This window comes from Pongo abelii, chromosome 15, assembly GCF_028885655.2.
Source record: "Pongo abelii isolate AG06213 chromosome 15, NHGRI_mPonAbe1-v2.0_pri, whole genome shotgun sequence".
In the NCBI taxonomy this organism is placed as follows: domain Eukaryota; kingdom Metazoa; phylum Chordata; class Mammalia; order Primates; family Hominidae; genus Pongo; species Pongo abelii.
The window spans coordinates 68,393,555-68,417,504 of NC_072000.2; the positions used below are offsets into that span (position 1 = coordinate 68,393,555).

The 23,950-nt window shown below is 43.6% G+C and overlaps 1 protein-coding gene across 1 annotated transcript in view; it reads right to left on the minus strand.

The window, feature by feature from the left end:
• Positions 1–1,913: 1,913 nt before the first annotated feature.
• The window catches only part of ESR2 (estrogen receptor 2), a 53,363-nt gene continuing 31,326 nt past the window's right edge, over positions 1,914–23,950 (minus strand). Inside the window, exons 6-8 of the mRNA XM_024231365.3 lie at positions 20,491–20,624; positions 6,264–6,444; positions 1,914–4,610 (exon numbers count right to left, since the gene is read on the minus strand). Coding sequence (XP_024087133.1) covers positions 4,424–4,610; positions 6,264–6,444; positions 20,491–20,624 — 502 coding nt within the window. The 3' untranslated portion in view covers positions 1,914–4,423. The remainder of the gene's footprint in view (positions 4,611–6,263; positions 6,445–20,490; positions 20,625–23,950) is intronic.

The window sequence follows — 23,950 nt, forward strand, 5'->3', positions numbered from 1 at the left end:
CCATAGAGGAAACCCACCACCAGTTACCAGTGGCTGGCCCTACAAGTGAATAGGATCCTTGGAATTAAAAAAAAAAAAACAAAAAAAAAAACAAAAAAAAACCCTGACTCCAAAGCAACAAAAATGGCACTACGATCATACATCACAGACAATGCACATCTTAAGAGCTGCCACTGGAGCCAAAATTCCAGCAAGTTTGAGAGCTATAAAGAATAAGTGGCACATGTTTTCACACTATAGTATGTCACACTCCACAGGGAAGCAGCAGTGCCTAAAAGATGTGAATTTTACACAAGTACACTTCCAAGGAACATATTCCACGTGTTTGGGGAAAGCAGTCACAGATAGGAGGTGATCGCAGTACCCACTAGAGCTCATGAACCTGGGACGGGACAATGGGAATAACAGAATTTGCATTGTATTTTTCCATCTGTCGTTGCTGCTATTCAGTAAAGGCTCATGCAGACCCATCTAAGCTGAGGAGATGGGATCTAAAGGTACAGCAGAAGACAACCCTAACTTCACCGCCCCTCCATTCTGCTGCGACTCAGCTCACAAAGCAGATTCTCACAGAAGCAAGTCCTGTGGCAGGAGCAATACTGGCCCGCTAGGCAAGCAGAAGACTTGCGTGCCAGTCCAAGCTTTGCCATGAGTAGTTTTATGACCTTGAATAGGTGAATTTGCCCCCGTGGGCTTTAATTTACGCAGATATGAAAGGTGGAGTTGAACTTCCATGTGAGAGGTTTACAAACTTACTGTGTCTGTAGGGGTCTTCTGGACATTGTGGTGGGAGGTGAGGGGGTATCACAAGGGGGCCCCATTTAAATCACAGCAGCCGTGCATGTCAGGTTGCGCCTGATAGATTCCGCGTTTTAAAATATTTTTCTTTAAATTTTTAAACTGGTTGAAGTGCATGGTCTTCTGTCAGCACTGGACTTGGACTGCCTGTGTTCAGCTCACTTATTCCCCACGGGACGTTCGGCAAGTTTGCTTAGACCATGTCTAGTTCCATAACCAGAAAATAAGGAAATAGCAGTTATTATAATAAGGATTAAATGTGAATGTCTGAGGCACTGAGAACTGTGACTGGCACAGATATTATCTTTAGGTACTAAATAATGTGTTTTTATCTTTTTAAAAGATTTTCAGCAACTTAAAAAAATGTGGCGGGGCTGGGCACAGTGGCTCATGCCTGTAATCTCAGCACTTTGGGAGGCCTTGGCAGGCAGATCCCTGGAGCCCAGGAGTTCAGGACCAGCCTGGGGAGCATAGTAAAACCCCACCTCCACAAATATTAAAAGAATTAGCCAGGAGTGGTGGTGTGCACCTGTAGCCCCAGCTACTCGGCGAGGGCGGGAATGGGGTGGGATGGGGTGCTGAGGTGGGAGGATCGCTTGAGCCCAGGAGGTCGAGGCTGCAGTGAGCCCTGATGGCACCACTGCACTGCACTCTAGCCTGAGCAACAGGAGTCAGACCCTGTCTCAAAACAAAAAAAAAAGGTGTCAAATCTTTTTAAGTGAAGATACTTTGTTTCAAAATAGGCCTATAAACAAAAGGTTCACTTTGAATTTGAAAAGTCCCTTAGCAGACGTAAATAAGAACCAAACCCTGTTTTCACATGCTAGAAAATTCTAGAATTGCTTCAATTCCACTTATATACATAAATATATATATGGATATATAATATGGCTCTGCCAAGTATTGGTAACTGATTTTTCTTCCTTCCTGAAATCTAAGGTAGTTGCCCTTCCAGCTGAGTTAGCAGGGGGAGTATTCCAGATCGAGACTCACACTGCACAGCTCTTGCCGATTTTACACTGTTTTATTTTTAATGCAGTTAAGAGTCTTCAGATTTGTTACTAGGCTGACAGCTTTGTCTTGTGTTCCCACCTTAGTTTTTTGAGAAAAATCCCTTCAAGACTATTTTAGGGTCAAATCGTTTGTAGTCAGTCCTGGTGGGCAGTGACTATGAGACAGGCCTGACAGAGGGGTGCTGTGAGAACAGGGCGAGATTCAGTGAGAATAGCTCAGCTGGAAACTCACTGTGCGGTGCTCCTGAGACTGCCCACTCGAGGCTCTAAAGGGATTGCCATTGCCAGTTCACTCCCGGGAGTAGAAGTGAACTCTGTCTTAAGATCTACTCTCCAAAAAAAAAAAAAATTAAATCTATATTCTGTGGCTTTTTTTTTTTTGAGACAGGGTCTCCCTCTGTCACCCAGGCTGGAGTGCAATGGTACAATCTCGGCTCACTGCAGCCTTGATCTCCCCAGGCTCAGGTGATTCTCCCACCTCAGCCTCCCAGGTATCTGGAACTACAGGCCTGCACCACCACACCTGGCTAATTTTTGTATTTTTTGTAGGACAGGGTTTCTCCATGTTGCCGAGTCTGGGGTCAAACTCCTGGGCTCAAGTGGTTCACCCACCTCGGCCTCCCAAAGTGCTGGGATTACAGGCATGAGCCACCGCATCTGGCCTTGTTTTGGTTTTTTATGTTTTTGTTACCTGGTCATCTCTTTTAAAAATACATTTAATAGAATTTCACTGGCAGACAATGAGTTGTTGAAGGCTGCCTTCTTTGCCTCTTTCTTCCTAATCTCGAGCTTCCAAACCCCTCTATTGGGAGTGGGGGATTCTAGGCTGACCAGGAGGAAAGAAGCTGACACTAACACTGGTTCCCTGGTTCCTATGAAACCAAGCTTATCCTGCCTGTACTAAATCTTACTAAGGCTGTAACACTGAGTCACTAAGAATAACTTCAAACTGCCTCAGAACGTGGACATCAGTGTGTTCTCTAGGTACTTGTCCAAGCATTTCTGAAACAGCTAAGCTCAACTTTTAGTAAAATTGCACCAATATCAAAATTATGGATTATTCAAGGTCTTACTAGCAAAAACCAGTCTTGGTAACACTGAATGCAATCTTCCTAATGACTTAGTAAATACAGGATGTGCTACCCAAAGTGAACATATTTTCAAAAAGAAAATATATTTAATATCATATCACAAGGTAATTGTTTAAAACATTACTGCAATAATGAAACATGATTATTTAATTGCTGGCTTCCAAAGTATGCTGTTACTCATTTTGCATATTCACTGTTTCCAAAACTGAAAATCTCAAATCTTTTAAAAAGTGAGTTAAAATTGTCATTTCAGAGGTGCCCTTCTTCATGTCCTATTTATGTTCCACTTGGAATAAGAACTAATATTTTTACTGTTTCTTTTTCACCCAGCCCACCATATAAATTTTCCAATACGAAAATATTTTTAAAAGAGCTCTCAAGTGTAAAAGAATTCTTTCTTGCTATAAATAATTATCCCTAAATATTTCTGTTTAAGGAGAGTTCACAAACTGGGTCTTGTTCAAGGGGCGTACTCATCAAGGCTATACAGTGTGGCCCCAGAGCTGACACGCTGGGGTGCATAGCTACTCATCCATCCATAAAACAGCACGCCATGCACATCCACAGCCCAAAGTATCCCTGACTACTTGGGGTGGCTGATGTGGCAGTTGTGGCTGCTACTTATGAGGTTGTACAAGATGGAAACTGCATCCACAGTGCCCCAGGGAAACACTGTGGCTGTCACCCACACCCACAGGAAAGAACCCCATTCCTGCAAACATGGTCTTTCTCCAGCACCCACGCTGGCCCCATGGGACAAGAGGTTTAAGGAAGGCAGCTCCAGTAGCAGGGAGATTTGTATCTCCCACAGTCCTCCATGAAAATGATCACACGCTCATACACACATACCCCAAATTATTGGCAGGCTCTGTGAATACAAATCGAGAGGGACAAATCTGTGTGCAGCCGGCAGCAAGGTCAGGGAGAGAACATGACTCACCTCCCAGCTTAACCACAGTCCCTCTGGCCTTTGACAGAATAAGCATCATATGATACGATCAGTCCCCACAGGCCTGGGAGGTAAGTACACAATTGTCACAGGGGTTTTCAATCTTACAATCGAGTGGTCCAGAAAAGAGCAAAGGTCAACTCTCAAAGGGAAGGGTAGTGTGTGCCGCACAAGGGTTAGCCCACTTCTGTAAGCGTGTCACTTCCCCTCCCCTTTCTGATTCGCAGCCCTTCCAAGTCAGATTTCCACCATTCATTCCAAAACCTTTAAGATGTTTCACAAAGGGGAGGAAGGAAGAAGGAAAGTAACAAAGACCACATTGAGATCCTATGAGGCCATTGAGTGTGGAAACGCTGCATTCAAATGTGCCTTCTGCTAACAAGGAAAACTATGGCTTCCTCACCCCGACTCCTGGGAGTTGGGGAGGTTGAGGGAAGGATGGTACATGACCAAGCCTGCCATCACCAAATGAGGGACCACACAGCAGAAAGATGAAGCCCAGGCTCCCGACACACTGGAGTTCACGCTTCAGCCTGTGACCTCTGTGGGCCCGTTCAGCTCAGGGCCAGGCGTCACTGAGACTGTGGGTTCTGGGAGCCCTCTTTGCTTCTACTGTCCTCTGCTGGGCTGCACTCGGACCCCGTGATGGAGGACTTGCACCCGCGAAGCACTTGGGCATTCAGCATCTCCAGCAGCAGGTCATACACTGGGACCACGTTTTTGCACTTCATGCTGAGCAGATGTTCCATGCCCTTGTTACTATGGGGACAAAAAGGTGCTGAGATTCCCTCCTCCGAGGCAGCCACAGGAACACCGAAACCTTCCCCAGCTCTCTTTGCTCAGAGCCAGTCTACCCCATCCCTAAACCCACTCTTCCCCCAGCCTGTTTATCCATGGCTCGTGCATCCAGCTCCCCCTGATAATTCAGGCTCAAGGGCAAGGAAGATGTCTTGTCAGCCTCTGTGTCCCACCACACACCCACAATGGCCTGGCACATAGGACAATCAATTCTCATTATTTGCGGTAATTATGTTCCGTAAAGTCACTGTTAACACTGAATCCTCACTCCTAGGGGAAATACAGGGTTAGGTTCCTGCAAGCCTCTGGCCACATCTTCATCAGCTGATCAATACAAAACCTTGTTTCATGTGTGTTTCTTTCTAAAGATGCCTTATGTATAAATACCATTGACTCATTAACGTTGAACTCATGGCCAGCAGCACTATAACTCACACCTGAGCAAAGCTTAACACATACTTTCTCCATAAGGCACATCACAGCTTTTTCACACCAAGCAACACTAGACAGCTCTTCAGCACCACGCCAGGAGGCCATTTTAAACAGTGAAGTCACCAAAAGCACAAAAATGTAAAACCATGGCACTAAGTAGACCAAGTAAAGGACACTTGTTGACAGTAGAAGAGCAGCTGCTTGTTCCATCTCAGCTGGGACTGTGCATAAAGGGCAACTCAAAATTTCTGCCACTCTGTTCATGACCTCAAAAACACCACGAATATTAATTTTGGGGTTACAAATAAATTTTAGCAAGCAGATAAATTCACAATGAAGGAATCTACAAACACAGGATCTGTTCTGCAAATGGCTGTGTGCTGAGCAATCGTTAAAGGGGAAAGGCAGAGGTCTTTATCTCTCACTTAAGATTCTCGAGGTGTATATTGTCCTTCCCCACAGCCTTTAGACTTGCCTCTTCAGTGACCAGTTAATTACCTTCCATCCTCCCCTCCCCTCCTCCAGCTCCAGGGCAAGGCTACCCTGATCGTGGGTGACACCAAGCACTGAGCATCGTTGTACCAACAGTAGCCACCACTGCACACCCTCTTCATCAGCACACACAATGAATTACATTTCCTGATCAGAAACATGCCCTACCTACAGACCTGCCTTCCTAAATCTGCTGGATCCACCACTTCTCTTAAGTCTTATCCTTAATTTCCTGATGCCACTGAAAGAACAACTCTTAGGGAAGCATTTGTGCACTTCTTCACATCACCAGCTCGAGGGGCCATCTAGGGGAGCGGGTCTTAGCCTCTCCACAAAAAGTGACTTCAGGGCCTCAGCCCTGGGTGGTGTAAAGAGGGGTGGCAGTTCATGTTAGGGGAGGAAGTGCCCCTTTTAGGACTCCATAAACAGGCTATAAACCCCAGCAATTGAAAAACTGATGAGCCACCACTGGCTGCCATGCAGATCCTGTAAGATACCACGTGACATTCCTTCCACACCCTCTGTGTGTGCCCATCTTTGGTTACAGGTGTGTGAACTGACAAATTCCCCATTTCCTTTCAGACGTTCATTTTCCTTAACTTGCAGACACTTTTCCCAAATCACTTCATCCTCCATGGAGCACATAATCCCATCCCACGCCCAAGCAGAGCAGCTCCCTAGGGCGCGTACCTCGCATGCCTGACATGGGACAGGAGCATCAGGAGGTTAGCCAGGCGCATGGATTGCTGCTGGGAGGAGATGCCGCTCTTGGCGATCACCCAGACCAAAGCATCGGTCATGGCGTTCAGCAAGTGGGCCAGCTTCCGGCTGCTGTCAGCATCCTGGGTCGCTGCGACCAGAGGGTACATACCTGGACAAAGAATAAAAGCCAGAAGTCATTGCTCTGAGCAAAGGAGCGGAAGTCGTGTGCTCAGCTGTTCTGTGCGCCTGCTCCGAGGTGATCTGGGTTGCTTTGACAGCTGCACGTGTGGCAGGACCTTATAATCATGGTCTTACCTCCCCCAGGGGCTCTTCCCTGAGAGCCAGCCCCATCACAGAGCTAGAAGAGAAGCCTGGCCTAATGCAGACAGACTAAATTGCCACCTGAAGTGTCCACCAGGCCCATAATTGTGGCCTTGCCGTGGCAAGTATATCTAGTCTCCCGAAACCACTATGTGGTGTTTCTTATCTGCGGCAACAGATACAGAGATGGTCAGAAGGTGAGATTAATTCTACTTTTAGCCCCACGGAGGGCTCCCCTCTAAAGGGAGTTTAATAAAGGAATGGCCAATGTGATGAAGCCTCCTCTGCCACCTCCTTGTGTTGTACCACACGCCCCAGTCAGCCATGGCAGGGCTCCTGCTACCACCTCTGCATCTCACTTGAGTGGCACCTGGCTGGGGCAGGAAGACCACTGATTTGGAGTCAGACAGACCTACTTTCTAGCCACCATCTGGAGCTCTCTGAGCCTCAGTTCCTCACTGAGCAACGCATGCAGGAACACATCTGCTTAGGTCCCCACAGCCACATCCTGGGTAGGCTGCCTCCCCCATCCTGCCCTGCCCTGTGTTTAACTCCCCTCCAACTCTAGGATTGAGATACTGTGGCATCCCAATGGCAGCAAAGTAACAGCTCAGATAAATCTCCTCCCCCCGCCCCCTGCCTGACTCCTTGATTCCCTTTAATAATTAGCTTCTCTTCCAGGCTTTCCATTTCAAAGCAAGAATAAATATGTGAAATCAACCAGGGAGCTGCTGAGTCTTGGCTGTCATGAGACTGATGATGGCTGGTGCTCCAGCATCCACAGAATTTGTTTTGGCAGTTTTTGTTCTCTATTTTTATTGGCACTTTCAGTTCAATTAAGGCAGCTCAATTCAACTAAGTTTAACTCAGTTAAGGCAAGGGACATTCTGAAGCACAATTATGTAAGTGTAATGCTTTGCCACATCCCCAGGGACCTCCATAATGTCTGATGATACGGATTTAAAATATTCATCTTTTCAATAGCCCTGAAGCTGCTTCTCCAATCCCCGTGCTCACCTTGTTCTCCCCACTGGTTCTTCCAGAATCCCCCCACAGCCTCAAACCTCCCACTGTCACCCCAGAGATGACTTGCCCTCCCACTGCAGGGGAAACAAGACCCCACCCCTGACCCCGTGTGTCCCCTTCTGAGAGGCCAAAATGCAGATCTGCTCATGGGGCTCCCTTTAATGACTTCCCAGCTCATAGGAGAGAGTCCAAATCACCTGGTGCAGCTATCACAGGTACCAGGGCCCTCCCTGCTCCTCTCATCTGCAGTTCCCACCACACCTCGCCTTGAGTCCCCCTCTCAGCTCCCTGAACATGTGATGCTCCGAACATGCTCAACTTGCTGCTTGGAAACTCTCTCCTTCCTCTTTCTCTACCCTGATTCTTTTGCTCATTTATACCCATTCCTCCTGTAGATTCCAACCTGGTCATGAAATTCCTTCTGGAAGCTTCCCCCAACCTCCCTACCATCCCACCCTAAGTCTGGTCTGAGGTGTCCCCTGATGCTCTGACAGTGCCCTGTTCATCCCCAGCAGAGGCACCACATTGCCCCAATACTGGATGTCTGCCTTGTCCCCACACACACCCCACAGCCACCCTTCTGCCCTCAGCAAGACTGGACATGAGTGCTTTGAGGGCACAGACCTTTTTTTTTCTTTTTCTTTTTTTTTTTTTTTTGAGACAGAGTCTTGCTCTGTCACCCAGCCTGGAGTGCAGTGGTATGATCTCAGCTCACTGCAACCTCCGCCTCCCGGTTTCAAGCAATTCTCCTGCCTCAGCCTCCCTAGTAGCTGGGATTACAGGCATGCACCACCATGCCCGGCAAATTTTTTGTATTTTTAGTAGAGACGGTGTTTCACCATGCTGGCCAGGCCGCTCTCGAACTTCTGACCTTGTGATCTGCCTGCCTCAGCCTCCCAAAGTGCTGGGATTACAAGCATGAGCCACTGTGCCCGGCCAGACCCTTAATTTTTTAGCCAAACACACCATCATATTTGAAATGGTAAATATGCATGCTAATGTGTGTTTTAGGTACACACAGAAAATTATCAAAAGAACAGAGAAAATTATTTCAAGCTTACTTTCCCTAAAATTAACCCCATCTGCATAAACAAGTACGTCCTTTTAACTACCCTGTAGTCTGTTCAGCTGCATGACATGTGCTCCATGGACTTCCACTGCCATCAAGCAATACTATGTCTGGGAATTCCAAAAGGAGCCAAAACTGTGTGCCTGTACATGTCTCAGTTCAAAGTGACAAAGAATGAAAATATAAAAACAAATCCTCAGATTGTAAACAAATGTTCATAGCAGCATAACTCAGCCTAAAAGTGGAATGTCCACTAACTGACGAATGGCTCAACAAAATGTGGTCTCTCCATACCGTGGAATAGTATTCAGCTACGAAAAGGAATGAGGTGCTGATAGAGATGAACCTTGAAAACATCAGGCTAAGCAAAATAAGCCAGACACAAAGGACCACATGCCGTATGATTCCATTTATAATAAAATGTCTGGAATAGGCAAATCCATAGAGTCAGAAAAGCAGATTAGTTGTTGCCTTGGGCTGTTGGTGGGATAGGGAGTGGGAAATGATGGCTAAGAAGCATGGGGTTTCTTTTCAGGTGATGAAAATGTTCTAAAACTGATAGTGGTGAAGGTTGTACCACATACCGTGAATAAACTAAAAACATTGAACTGTATACTTAATATGGATAAATTATATGATAGATGAATTATATCACAATAAAGCTGTTACTAAAAATAATAGTAATGATAATAATAAAAGAATGCCTCAGAACCAAAATTACAATAACATAAATTCCCTGGGCTGTGTGCCACCAAGCTTCCCCTCAGAGAACAGGTATGTGTCATTGTGTTACCCACTTCACGAACCACAGTCATTTCCAAGGCCAGACCCCAGGCCTTCTGCAGGCTGTGGGGGCAGCACAGCTCCACGTGGGGCCCAGAGTCCTTCAGCCACAGCGGTTTGGGGAGGTGAGGCACTGCAGTTGTGGAAAGGCATATGCTAGGATTTACATTTTACATATGGCGGGGTTGGGGGGGCAGTGTATATAAAAAAAAGACCTATAAAAATTATCCTGGGGACTCCTGTTCTCATTGATCACATAGAAAAGAAATACCCTCCCGGAAAGGAACCGTGCTGAAGAATACCCATGCTGCTGCCTGGCTCTTCAGCCAGCAGTGCTGCGCCTGCACCTCAGGCATCCATGCTCGGGCCCTTGCTCATCAAACACATATCTACAGAGAACTTGCTAAGTGGCAGGCCCTGGGCAGGATGGGGCAAGGGACAAGATCCAAAGCCCTGCCCAGTCAGGCACAGAAAACAACAAAAAGGTAGCACCCTCTCCACCACCTAAAAGTAAAAACATCAGTTAGGATTCACTGTAGAACAAAATTAAATTTTCATGAAACTGAAGAAGTATAGTTTAAAAAAACAAAAAAAGACAAGATCTTGGCACCATGCCCCACACATACCAAAGAAAGTGAAATAAAATCAAGGACACAATCTTCTCTCCCCTTTATCAGCTGGGAACAGCTGTGTGCTCCTCTCACCAGCCCACCTGATGACATTCTGAGCAGCACAGTGGTGGCGGACAGCCACCCCTCCTTCAAGATTTGCCACGTCTGATTTGTTCAAAGGATGAAAACATAAGCTTTCCTTGACTAAAGGCAAATAAATGAGAAAAATCTAATGTGTTAATAGAAGTCCCAGAATACTGACCAAAGGAAAGAAGTCCTGGCTTTGGGGAGCCGTATGTGGCGTTTGCTTGTTTGCTTTGAGGAAAGGAACCTCTGGCCATGACCCACACCCTCTGTCACCACCTCCTGCCCCCAGCACATGAGGGCAGATGGGACTCAAAAGGTGCCATGGTGTGAGTCCGCAGGCTGCTGTTCAACTGTGCTTTGCCCCAGCGTTCTTGGTCAACAGAAAAGGACCCCCGCATCTTTCGTCATCAGCGTCTCTCTGTGTCTTTGTCTTCTCCACCCACCCACTCCATGGGAACTCTCCCTATAAACTCAGAGGGAATCAGGGTTTAAGCCAGTGTCTCTTAATAATTTTCTTAATGTGAAATAGGATTTCCTGGCTTAACCCCTCTATTTCTTTCATTTAATGAGAAGTCTCATCCTTTGTAAATCTTAAAACTGTTTAAATAGACTTGTTCCTAATTTAAAATATTTTAAAGATTATGGATAATCAATGTAATTAATTACACTCTAATTCCTAAATTCCATACACCCTCTAATTCTATCCAAGGGAGGATTTGGGTGGCAAGATGGTCAGTCTCTCTGTTGGGTGTTGGGTAGGCTATTTCATTAACTACGACACTTGCATAACACCTTAGAGTTTATAAAAACACTCTAACAAGCATTGTAACAGGTTGTTAAATGCAACATTTTTCTGTTGTCTCTTACTCTCAAGAGACATATCAAAGGCTAAGTATGATACAGGAATTCCAAGTACCACACAACCTATATATGCATAGTGGAAGAGGATTGGCTGAGAGAGTTAGAATGTTGTGGTCCTTTCCCTTGCCTCCCCAAGAGAGAAATATGTGCCTCTCTACTTAAGCCCATCAAGGATCAGACCTTTGATTAACTATTTGAGCATATATCCCATTCTAGACCAAAAGCATTGTATCTCAATCATTTTGACATCCTTAGTATTTAGAAGTCATTGATATACATACCAGAAACTGAGCTGAAATTTAGCTGGATGACACAGTTAATTTCCATTCCATATTATAGCCATTATTAGTAGATACGCATAACCCAGAAATGGGCAGCTTTTAAAACATGACTACTGACAAACCCCGACCTGGCCAGCTAGCGTGCTGTACCACTGCAGATGTGATTGAGTGACATAATCCTAACTTGAGCGTGTCACATACACAGGAAAACAGGAGACCAAACTATACAGGAGACCATCATCAGACAGCCCAATGCTTATCTAGCCTGGCAAGGCCACCTAGCAGCAACCAAATGCAGTGCTTGGAAACTCTGCTATCCTAACATGGGATAGAGAAGTTTGCAGCCTTTTGACTTAAGAGACCTACCCCATTTCTCCTCTCCTGACCCTTATCCTTCAGGGCCTCCACCCTGCGATTTGGTTCCCCGCTTGGTGGTATCTCTTTTCCATTTAGCCTACAAACTTTGCTCTCTTAATCTTTTTGTTTTATTTTCATTACATTGTTTACAGATTCATTCAGGTATACCTGACATGCAATAACCTGCACATATTTTGCGTGTACGATTTGATGTACTTTGACATACATATACACGGTGGAGCCACACCACAACCAAGATGACGAACACGCTCATCTGCAATTTTTTGCATTCAGTAGAAACTGTACTTCCAGTACACATACAACCATTGTGTTTTTTCATTTTTCAGTACAGTAACTTTCAGTATTCCCTAAATTACATGAAATATTCATTACTTTATTATAAAATAGGCTTTATATTAGATGATTTTTGCCCAACTGCAGGGTAATGTAAGTATTTTGAACACATTTAAGATAGGCTAGGCTAAGCTATGATGTTCAGTAGGTTAGGTGTGTTAAGTATATTTTTGACTAGCAACATTTTCAACTTAAGATGGGTTTTTTGGGAAATAACCCCATCATAAATTGAGGACCATCTGCAGTTGTATAGAGTATTTCTGGACTCTCTGTTCCATTGATCTATTTGTTTCTCTTGACGTCAATACCACATTATCTTTGAAATCAGGTAGTGTAAGTCCTCCAAGTTTGTTCTTTTTCAAAGTTGTTTTGACTATTCTAGGTCCATTGCATTTTCACATGATTTTAAGAATCAGTTTATCAATTTCTACCAAAAAGCCTCCTGGGATTTTTATCAGTTTGAATCTATAGATCATTTTGGGGGAGGACTGAAAACGATACTGAATCTTATGATCCATTAACATCTCTCTCCATTTATTTAGGATTTCTTTAATTTCCTTCAGCTATATTTTGCAGTGTTTAGTGTGCAGGTTTCATGTCTTTTGCAAGTTTATTCCCAAGGTTTCACAATGTTTGATGCTATTGTAAATGGTATTGGTTTTTCATTTCAATTTCCAATTGTTCACTGCTACCACACAGAAATACAATTGATTTATATATATTGCTCTTACACCTTACAAACTTGCTAAATTCACATTTTTTAGACTCCTTAGGACTTTCTACATAGATTATCGTGTTTTTAAATAAAGAGTTTCACTTCTACCTTTCCAATATTGATGCCTTTTACCTCTTTCCTTTCCTTATTGCACTGGGTAGAACTTACAGTAAAATGTTGAATAGAATTAAGGACAGTGGACATACTTGCCTTGTTCCTGATTGTGATTAAGTATAGTATTAAGTGTAGGATTTTCATAGGTGCCCTTTAATGGATTGAGGAAGTTTCCTTCTATTCCTTGTTTGTACAGTGTTTTTAGCAGGAGTGGATGTTGGATTTTGTCAAATGCTGTCTGCATCTATTAAGATAATCATGGCTAGGGGCAGTGGCTCACACCTGTAATCCTAGCACTTTGGGAGGCCAAGGCGGGTGGATCACCTGAGGTCAGCAGTTTGAGAACAGACTGGCCAACATGGTGAAACCTCATCTCTACTAAAAATACAAAAATTAGCTGGGCATGGTGGTGGGTGCCTATAATCCCAGCTGCTCGGGAGGCTGAGGCAGGAGAATTGATTGAACCCAGGAGGCAGAGGTTGCAGTGAGCCCTGAGATAGCACCAATGCACTCCAGCCTGGGCAGAGAGTGAGACTGTCTCAAAAACAAAAACAAAAACAAAAACATATATATATACACATACATATATATGTATATATACATAAAATCATATGGGTTTTCATTATTCTGTTAATATGAATTTTGATTGATTGATTTTCAAATGTTAAAGAAATCTTGTATTCTCGAAAATTCTGCTTGTTCACGATGTGCTATTCTTTTAATACAGTTTTGGATTCTAATTACCAAAAAAAAAAATTTAGAGAACTTTTGCTTATACATGCATGAGGGAAATTGGTCTGTTGTCTTCTTTTCTTCCAGTGTGTTAGTCTGGGTGTTCTATCAGAGTAATGCTGGCCTCACAGAATGAGTTGGAAAACATTCCATACTGTTCAATTTTCTGTAAGAGTATATGTAAACTTGGTGTATTAGTCCATTTTCACACTGCTGATAGACATACCCAAGACTGGGCAATATACAAAAGAAAGAGGTTTATTGGACTTACAGTTCCACATGGCTGGGGAAGCCTCACAATCATGGCAGAAGGTGAAAGGCATATCTCATGTGGCGGCAGACAAGAGAAGAGGGCTTGTGCAGGGAAACTCCCATTTTTATATAACCATCAAATCTTGTGAGACTTATTCACTATCATGAGAACAGCACAGTAAAGACCCGCCCCCATGATTCAATCATCTCCCACCAGGTCCCTCCCACAACATGTGGGAATTATGGGCACTACAAGATGAGATTTGGGTGGGGACACAGAGCCAAACCATATCACTTGGTATTATTCATTCCTCAAACTCATGGTAGAATTCTCCCAGAATTCCAGATGGTGGTGGGGCCACCAGTTGGTGGAGCAGTCAGAACACACAAATTTATAGGTTAAGTTTGCCATCTTATATGGGCATAGTTTGTGGCACCCCAAAACAATTACAATAGTAACATCAAAAATCACTGATTACAGATCGCTGTAATAGATATAATGAAAAAGTTAGAAATATTGCAAAGTGTTATCAAAATTTGACACAAAGTGAGCACATGCTGTTGGAAAAAATGGTACTAACAGACTTGTTCAATGCAGGGTTGCCACAAACCTTCGATTTGTAAAAACATGCAGTATCTGTGATGCACAATAAAGCAACGTGCAATGAAATGGGATGTCTCTCTATTCTTGAGCTTTGTGCTGGGATGCAGTTAAATCACTTAGCAATTGTTTGATCCTCCAGGCTTGCTTTTAAGTTTTGTTTGGTAGGATCATAATGGCTTTTAGTCTAGGCCCACTACTGAGGCAATACCCTTCTGAATACTATAGGAAGGCTGAGAAGTGCCCAATGCCCAGCGAACTGCAAGGTTTTTCCCACTGGCTGGTGAGAATGTGAACTGTTCCTGGCCCTGTGTGAACTCTAGGGATTGTTTCGCCCTCTCCTTTCTGATGGTTCTTTCCCTGTCCTTGGTATCCTCATAAGCATGGGCAGATTAGCACTCAGCTGAAGACTTGAAGAGGACTCTCCATAGATCTCCAAAATTCTGTGTGCAGCTCTTTCTCATTCAGCACTCTCCCCTCCAAGTCCTAGCTGCCTTGCTACCAAGGGAGACCACTGGTGTCTATTTGGGTTACCCTTTGTGATGGTTAATCTTAGGTGTCAACTTGACTGGATAAAGGGATACCCAGATAGCAGATAAAGCATTATTTCTGGGTATGTCTGTGAGAGTGTTCCAGGAAGAGACTGGCATTAGAGTCAGTGGGCTAAGGCCAGGCACAGTGGCTCACACCTGTAATCCCTGCACTTTCGGAGGCTAAAGTGGGTGGATCACTTGAGGTCAGGAGTTCGAGACCAGCCTGTCTAACATGGTGAAACCCCATCTCTACTAAAAATACAAAAAATTAGCCAGGCGTGGTGGCAGATGCCTGTAATCTCAGCTACTCTGGAGGCTGAGGCAGGAGAATCGCTTGAACCCAGGAGGCGGAGGTTGCAATGAGCCAAGATGGCACCACTGCACTCCAGCCTGAGTAATAAAGCAAGACTTCATCTCAAAAAAAAAAAACAAAAAACAGTGGACTAAGTAAGGAAGATCTGCCCTTAACCAATGTTGGCAAGCACCACCCAACTGGCTGAGGGCCCAGATAGAACGAAATGGCAGAGGAAGACAATTCTCTCTCTCGGAGCTGGAACACCCATTTTCTCCTACCCTTGGACATCAGAACTCCAGGTTCTCCAGCCTCCAGACTCTGGGACTCACACCAGTGGCCTCCCAGTTTCTCAGGCCTTCAATCTCAAACTGAGGGTTACACCACCAGCTCCCTAGTTCTCAGATCTTTCCATTTACACTGAGCCGTGCTACTGGCTTCCCTGGTTCACTAGCATGCAGATGCATATCATGGGACTTCTCAGCCTTCATAATTGTTCAAGTCAGTTTTCATAATAAATCCCCTCTCATTTATCTGCCTACCTAGCTATCCATCCTATTGGTTCTGTTTCTCTGGAGAAACCTAATACACCCATCCCTGCTTTGCAACCTGGGAAACTGGCTCCAGGCAGTTAACTGGACAATCAAAGGGCTTTCCTCGTTTGTGTCACTCCTCCTGGGGATCACTGTTGTCCAATGTCCAATATCTGTTTTATATATTCTGTCAGGGTTTTACATTTTAAGACAGGGAGGCAGATTCCATCCCTATTTTTCTTTTAAATTTAAATACCACAAATAATCCATAAGAAAAAAGCCTGTACTTACAAACCCTTAAAACCTAGAATAGAAAAGACTCACTTATCCTAGCAGTGAAAATTGTCCTATTTTCTCCATAGCAATGCTGAACAGGATCAATTTATTTTGACAATTGTTATGACTACCAAGAAAGGAACTTCCTTAAAAGAAGATTTCTGGCCAGGCCCAGCACTTTGGGAGGCCGAGGGAAGTGGATCACGAGGTCAGGAGTTCGAGACCAGCCTGGCCAACATGGTGAAACCCCATCTCTACTAAAAATACAAAAATTAGCCAGGCATGGTGGTGGGTGCCTGTAACCCCAGCTACTCAGGAGGCTGAGGCAGGAGAATGGTTTTAAGCCAGGAGGTAGAGGTTGCAGTGAGCCGAGATCACACCATTGCACTCCAGCCTGGGCGACAGGGCAAGACTCTGTCAAAAAAAAAAAAAGATTTCTTAAACTTGGATTTACAGTAAACAAATTTTACTCATTTACCGTCACAAGTGGTAATTACATCACATGTCTCCCTCGCCTTCTGTAATTCTCTCAGTGTGACAGTTCTGTCATGCTGCAGGGGAATGCTGTAGCCTTCGTCTTTCCCATTTGCACAGATGCTGCGTCTAGCTTTGACAACAACACAATATGATGTCTGGGAGGCTAAAATGCCTATAAGGAGCCTTGCCAAACAGAAGGCTTTATACTGCAAAGTGTTGTAACAACAAGCAAACACTGCTTTCCGAGAAGCGCTTTCCTGCACAGAAAAGAGATCTAAATTATTTCTCAAAGTGAGAGAAGCCCCATCATCTGGCATTTGATGATCCTCCATGACCAACATGGGAAGGTACTCTTCAAGCAGATCCTCCCTTTGACAGAAATGGCAGCACCTATGTGAGGTAATATTGGTAGGTGGTTTGGAAAAGGTCAGAAAGAGTTTATTTTATTCCGTGATCAATTTCAAATATCCTGGCTGGTGGGCCAGAGGTGGTGGCTCACACCTGTAATCCCAGCACTTTGGGAGGCCAAGGTGGGTGGATCACTCGAGGCCAGGAGTTCAAGACCAGTCTGGACAACATGGTGAAACCCTGTCTGACATGGTTAGACTTTGTGTCCCCACCCAAATCTCATCTTGAATTGTAATCTCCATAATCCCCATGTGTCAAGGGACAGACCAGGTGGAGGTAATGGAATCACGGGGGCAGTTTCCCCCATGCTGTTCTCCTGACAGTGAGTGAGCTCTCACAAGATCTGATGGTTATATAAGGGGCTCTTCTGCCTTTGCTTGGGACTTCTCCTTCCTGGCACCTTGTGAAGAAGGTATCTTGCTTCCTCTTCACTTTCCGCCATTATTGTAAGTCTCCTGAGGCCTCCCCAGCCATACTAAACTGTGAGTCAATTAAACCTCTTTCTGTTATAAATTACCCAGTCTCAGGTATTCCTTCATAGTAGTGTGAGAACAGACTAATATATCATCTCTACTAAAAATACAAAATTTAGCCAGGCATGGTGGCGTGCACCTGTAATCCCAGCTACTTGGGACTCTGAGGCAGGAGAGTTGCTTGAACCTGGGAGGCAGAGGTTTCAGTGAGTCAAGATTGCACCACTGCACTCCACTCTAGCCTGGCTGAAAAAAAAAAAAAAAAAAACACCTGGCTGGACTTTCTTTATATGCACATCAACATAATCATCAGTATAAGCTGGGCCCTCATGTTATTCTGTAAAAGATGAATGGTAACAATAAACAGGGAAGGGTGTGTTGGGTGCAGGGGAAACGACCTGTTAGGCAGGTAAGGCCAGATTGAGACTCAACTAGGAAATGCTCAAAGGTTGTCTTCCACGTCTCTGTACCTTCACATGACCTTCAGATTCCTTCTTCATTCTCCCTCACCCAGTTCTTCAGGGGCTAACCCCACCCTCCACCCTAGACCCAAGCAACTCCTGGACAGTATCCTATGCTCTCTCCAGAGCTAATGTATGGTCTGTTGCCCATTTACAAAGAGATGGGTAGAAATTGAGTGTAAGCATTTAGAAACTTTTTTAGCAATCGACAGAGTAATTTTAAATCAGTTGAATGTGATAACTAATAATATTATAAACTAGGACTTGTATTTTGCAATTTTTCTCATAATTCATTTTTGTTATATTCTGCAAAAGTAACTGTCCTTAACACTCCAGCCTGGGCAACAGAGCGAGACGCTGTCTCAAAAAAAAAAAAAAACTAGTGCCAATATCCAAGAGTCTGCGAGAGAAGACATGTATGAAGGTCAGCTGACCCCAGATCAAAAGGCAGCTGGAAACATGTGACCACAGTGAATTTCGCATTGAATCTTGGCTTCAGGAACAGCTACTTTGGCTGATTTAAAAGACCATAGTATAATATGATCTGATATATCCCTGTTGTTTCAAGCATCGAACTCTAAGATTGGATAAATAAAGCCCAATGTGTTGTCCAAATAGAGATATCTGTAAGTCTTCAGGTGAACATTAAAACCTGGATATACACAGTGTTTGAGGAAGAAAAAAAAATCAATAACCTAAAGGCCTGACAAGAGTAAACGGCTAAGCAAAGCCATCAATATCTGCTAGAGCGGCTGGCTTAGACGCCAGGTAGATCGTGAACTGGCCAGTGTGACAACCATCCAGAAACTTAGAAATTCATACAAAATAACACATCTCTATTTATTGCAGTAATGTTTATAATGGTTAAAAAGGAAGAGGAACTGGATATTCAATAACAGAGAAATGGTTGAACAATTTAGTATAATGCCCTCATTTCAAAGATTGTATTAGAGCTCTCCTAGTTGACCCAGAATGGTTTCACAGCATTTTGAAAAGAAAAAAAAAAAAAATACAGGAGTTTGAGACCAGCTTGGCCAACATAGGGAGACCTCACCTCTACAAAAAATACAAAAATTAGTCGGGTGTGGTGGCAGGTGCTTGTGGTCCCAGCTACTCAGGTGGCTGAGGTGGGAGAAGCACTTGAGCCCAGGAGGTCGGAACTGCAGTAAGCCATGATCGTGCCACTGCATTCCAGCCTGGGCAACAGAGTGACACCCTGTCTCAAAAAGAAAAGTGAAAAAACAAGATACAGACTGCGCACAGTGGCTCATGCTTGTAAATTCCAGAACTTTGGGAGGCTGAGGTGGGAGGACTGCTTGAGGCCAGGAGTTCAAGGCCACCTCTGGCAACACAGCAAGATTCCGTCTCCACAAAAAAAAAAAAAAAAAAAAAAAAAATGTTTTAATTAACCAGGTCTGGTGGTATGCACCTGTATTCCAAGCTACTTGTGAGGCCGAAGTGGGAGGATGAGCTCCCACCTAGAACTGAGGTGAACTCAGTTCAAGGTTATAGTGAGCTATGATCATGCCACTGCCCTCCAGCCTGGGCAGCAGAGCAAGATCCTGTCTCAAAAAAAAAAAAAAAAAAAGAAAGGAATGGTCACCAAAGTTATGGTGGTTATTTTGAGGGCAGGTATTCCTGATGATTTTATTTTCTTCCTTGTATGTTTTTCTCATTCGAATGTTTATTTGCAATAAGCAGATAGTATTTATATAAGAAAAAACCAACAAAACGAAATCATCTGCATATCCTAGACACCTTATTTCCCTCCTCTACCTCCCACTTTTCCCTCAAGTCAAGTCCCTTGCTCCCTGACCTCACACCATAATGTCAGTTCAGGCTCTCATTGCCTCTAATGGGCCCCCGGCTTCAGTCTCTGCCCTTTCTAGTCCTCCACATGGAAGCCAGAGTGACCTTTCTGTATTGCATATCTGTGCATGACACTCCCCTGCCTGAACCTCTTCTAAGCTACCCAAAGCCGGGGCAGCAGTTTCTAATCTTCAGCACTGCATTTTAAAGTCATACCTACTTCCCTCTGCTCTTTCCGGAAGATTCGTTCAATCATTCCCTTCTGCAACAACTCCAGCATCTCTCCTCCTATTTTCCCGTAGTATTTTGTGTAGACTTTATCATAGCACAGAGATCATTATTTTTAATGATTTGTTTTCTCTCTCTCCCTGCCTAAACTATGAGCTGTTTGAGAGTAGGATTGTATCTTTACTGAATGAATGAATCTGTAAAAAAGTAGGACCCCAGACGTAAGTATAAATGCATGCCAACCACGTAAAGTGTCTGTGTGAGCACTGAAAAAAGTTTAAAAGATAAACAACTTAAAGTTCTTTTTTTTTCTTTTCCAGCAAGTGGCTTGAGCTACTTTTAAACTGATTGCCAGTCATTCACTTAATGAGTAATTTATGTCCAAGTTACCAAAAGTTACCTACAGTTTAAATCGCTATCAAAATAAAAACGAAGTCCAAAAGGAAACCATTTTACCCTTTTCAAATAAAATAGAAGTTCAACATTCTTCTTAATATCACGCTAGTTGTAGAAACAGTATCTCTCCCCGATAAAACATGGCCCAGCTGTGTGATTACTTACTGGAATTGAGCAGGATCATGGCCTTGACACAGAGATACTCTTTGTGTTGGAGTTTTAACTCTCGAAACCTTGAAGTAGTTGCCAGGAGCATGTCAAAGATTTCCAGAATTCCTTCTACGCATTTCCCCTCATCCCTACAAAAGTTCGTTTGGAAATTTAAGGAACATAGCTTCAGGAAACCATCAAAAAAACAATAAGGAATGTTTTATTTTTAATCTCAAGTTTCATCTTGTAACATGTTCATCTGATAATATCATTTTAACTACAACAGGGTGTTAATGAGACCACACCCAGCAATATGAAATTACTAGAATTGTCTTCATAGAAAGAAGATAGGCCATTTCCTATAAATCCCTGAAGTAAATATATGAATAAATATTATTTAGGCAAAAATGTACACTGGAATATTTTCCTTCTACATTTTCACCAAATGTTTTCTTACAACAATACCACTCCTATTGATTGTTTTCAATCAAAACCATGTCAGTCAACCAGCCCCAGATATGACACGTATTTCAAAATGAGACACTTCATGTTCCCATTGGGAAGTATTAATGAGGAAGACCGTGTGTCACAGAAGCAAATATCCCAAGAATAAAACTCCATATCTAGGGCTTAACTCTCACTTCCTGGTGGTCACTTAGAAACTTGTGTAGCAACTAAGACATTTACCTGTAATTCGAAAAAGCTGAATATGAGAAAGAAATCACAATTAGAGAAGATGGATTAGAATCAGGAAAAGAAGGTATACATGGAGGTGGGGAAAAATTTTTGACTTGCCAAGGATTATCTTCAAGCAAGGGTTATCTTTAAACTTTAAGCCATCTAATCAAAATTCTTTGGAGCACTCCTTGTAGAAATAAATGTTTAAATATACTTTGGAAGTAAATTACTTGAACTTTATCTGGAAAATACCAGCTTCTATTCACTCCAGCCAGACACACATTATTCCAGCTCACTGCTCCCCCAAAACACTCTATTATTTATCAGTCACAGGGTTATTGGAAGTCCTTGACAAGCAGTTAGATGATTTTGTCACAAAACCACCATTTGCTCCCGACAGCCTGCAGCACACAGAAGGGGCAATGGGTTTATGCGAGTTCCATTTTTAGTCTCTAGCAGCCCCTGAAGGGGCCTTGAGGTCTTCAAAGAGCTGGCTGCTCCCCTCCTCCTTCCCCGAACTCAGGGCATTTCCAGTGATGGCAGTATTTCAGGGAAGAGCCTCTGACACCACTGGATACACCAGTCCTGCAGAAGTCTTTCCCATTAGCTGCTGTACATGGCACCCACCAGGATCCTGCATTCCGAAGCATTCACTCTCCCTCACCAAGACTCGCTCACACAGAGCTACAAGCATGCAAATTGCTCACTTTGGCATATGAGCATTACTAAGTTACTAAATTTACTAAATTGTAAATTCTGTAAATACCTGCAATTTTCTGTAAGTACACAGGTTAAGTGACAAAACACTAGTGCCCCTGGAAGTCACTCATAGGAAAAGGCTGTCTTAGAGAACCCAGAGCACTGGGCAAAGAGTTCCAAATCTACAGGAAGCCTCATCTTTCCACCTCCCCAGCTCTAGCCTCTACCAGGCAACCTGATGCAGGCATCCAGTAAGGATAACACAAGCCCTGCACAGAGGTAACACAAAAAACACCTGAATCACCCTGCCTGCAGGCAATTAATTACTAGAAATTGTAACTGTTGGACTTGGGGACATTTGATACTAAGGAAAGCTAGTTTGAAAATATCTCTATGGGGCAAAAAAAAAAAAAAAATCCACCAACTCCTGCATTGATAGTTTGATTATCTCTTTATTCTTCTGTGCTGATGTGGGATTATACACACATGCACAACACATACACACACACACTCACACACACCCCTCCCCAGGTGGTATGGTAAGGGGACCCACCTGAAATCAATCCTATTTTCCAGAAGTACCTGTGCCTTAGTTCCTAAATATTGAAATTGGTATCGTCTTCTCATTAAAATATATGCCATTTTCACTGCAAATTTGTGTTTCAAAAATGGGGGGAGGGTTTGCATACTGAGGTATTTTAAACCCTGATAAAGGCTGTCACTCACAGTAATCAGACCATACATACCACATGGAAAAGGTTAATTTCTAAACAAAGTCTAAAGAACTAGGTCTGACTGCTTTCTTTTTAAGCAGGTGTGACAGTCAACCATTTCATTCAAGGGGTGGCAAAGTTAGAATGTTTTTATTCAGCAGAAACCAAATACATTTCTACAAAATAAATGAGAAATGAAGGGGCAATAAAGTATAAGACATCGTAAATGACAGCCCAATAAAAAGGTCTTTCAGATGAGTTATACAGAACAAAGTTAGGAAAAACTCTAAAGTAAATTAATGACATCTATTTTATTTATTTTATAATTTTAGATTGAAACTGAATTATGAGTAAGAAATTAGGACAGGGTTAAAAGAGTTGAATTAAAGACAGGACTGCCTGGGTACAGTGGCTCATGTCTGTAATCCCCGTGCTTTGGGGAGGCCAAAGTGGGAGGATCACTTGAGGCCAAGAGTTCCAGACCAGCCTGGGTGACATAGAGAGACCTTGTCTCTACAAAATAATAATAAACCAGGCATGATAGCATACACTTATAGTCCCAGTTCCTCAAGAGGCTGAGGCAAAAGATCACTTGAGGCCAGGAGCCCGAGGTTGCAGTGAGCTGTGATGGCACCACTGCACTCCAGCCTGGGCCACAGAGCAAGATCCTGTCTCTAAAAAAACAAACAAACAAAAACAAAAACAGGGCATATGATTTGAATGTTAAAATATTGAAACAATGTATCAACCAAACTGACCTACTCAGGAAATTTATTTTTGCACACTATCTGTCCATAAACTACTAAATAAAATCAGTAATAACATGGAATATCTTTGTATTAGTCCATTTTCACATTGCTATAAAGCACTACCTGAGACTGGGTAATCTATGAAGAAGAAAGGTTTAACTGACTCACAGTTCTGCATGGCTGGGGAGGCCTCAGGAAACTTACAATCATGGCAGAGAGCAAAGGGAAACCAAGGCACATCTTACATGGAGGCAGGAAAGCGAGCGATTGAGCGAGACAGCCGGGAGCTGCCAAACACTTTTAAAGCATCAGCTCCCCTGAGAACTCACTCACTCTCATGAGAACAGCATGGGGGAAACCATCCCCATGATCCAATCACTCCCACCAGGTCCCTCCCTTGACATGTGGAGATTACAATTTCAGATGAGATTTGCTGGGGACACAGAGCCAAACCATATCAATTTTATTACTTGATAATCACTTTTTTTTTTTTTTTTTGAGACAGGGCCTCACCCCGATGCCCAGACTGGAGTGCAGTGGCATGATCTCTGCTCTCTGCAGCCGCCGCCTCCTAGGTTCAAGTGATTCTCTTGCCTCAGCCTCCCATGTAGCTGGGATTACAGGCACACACCACTA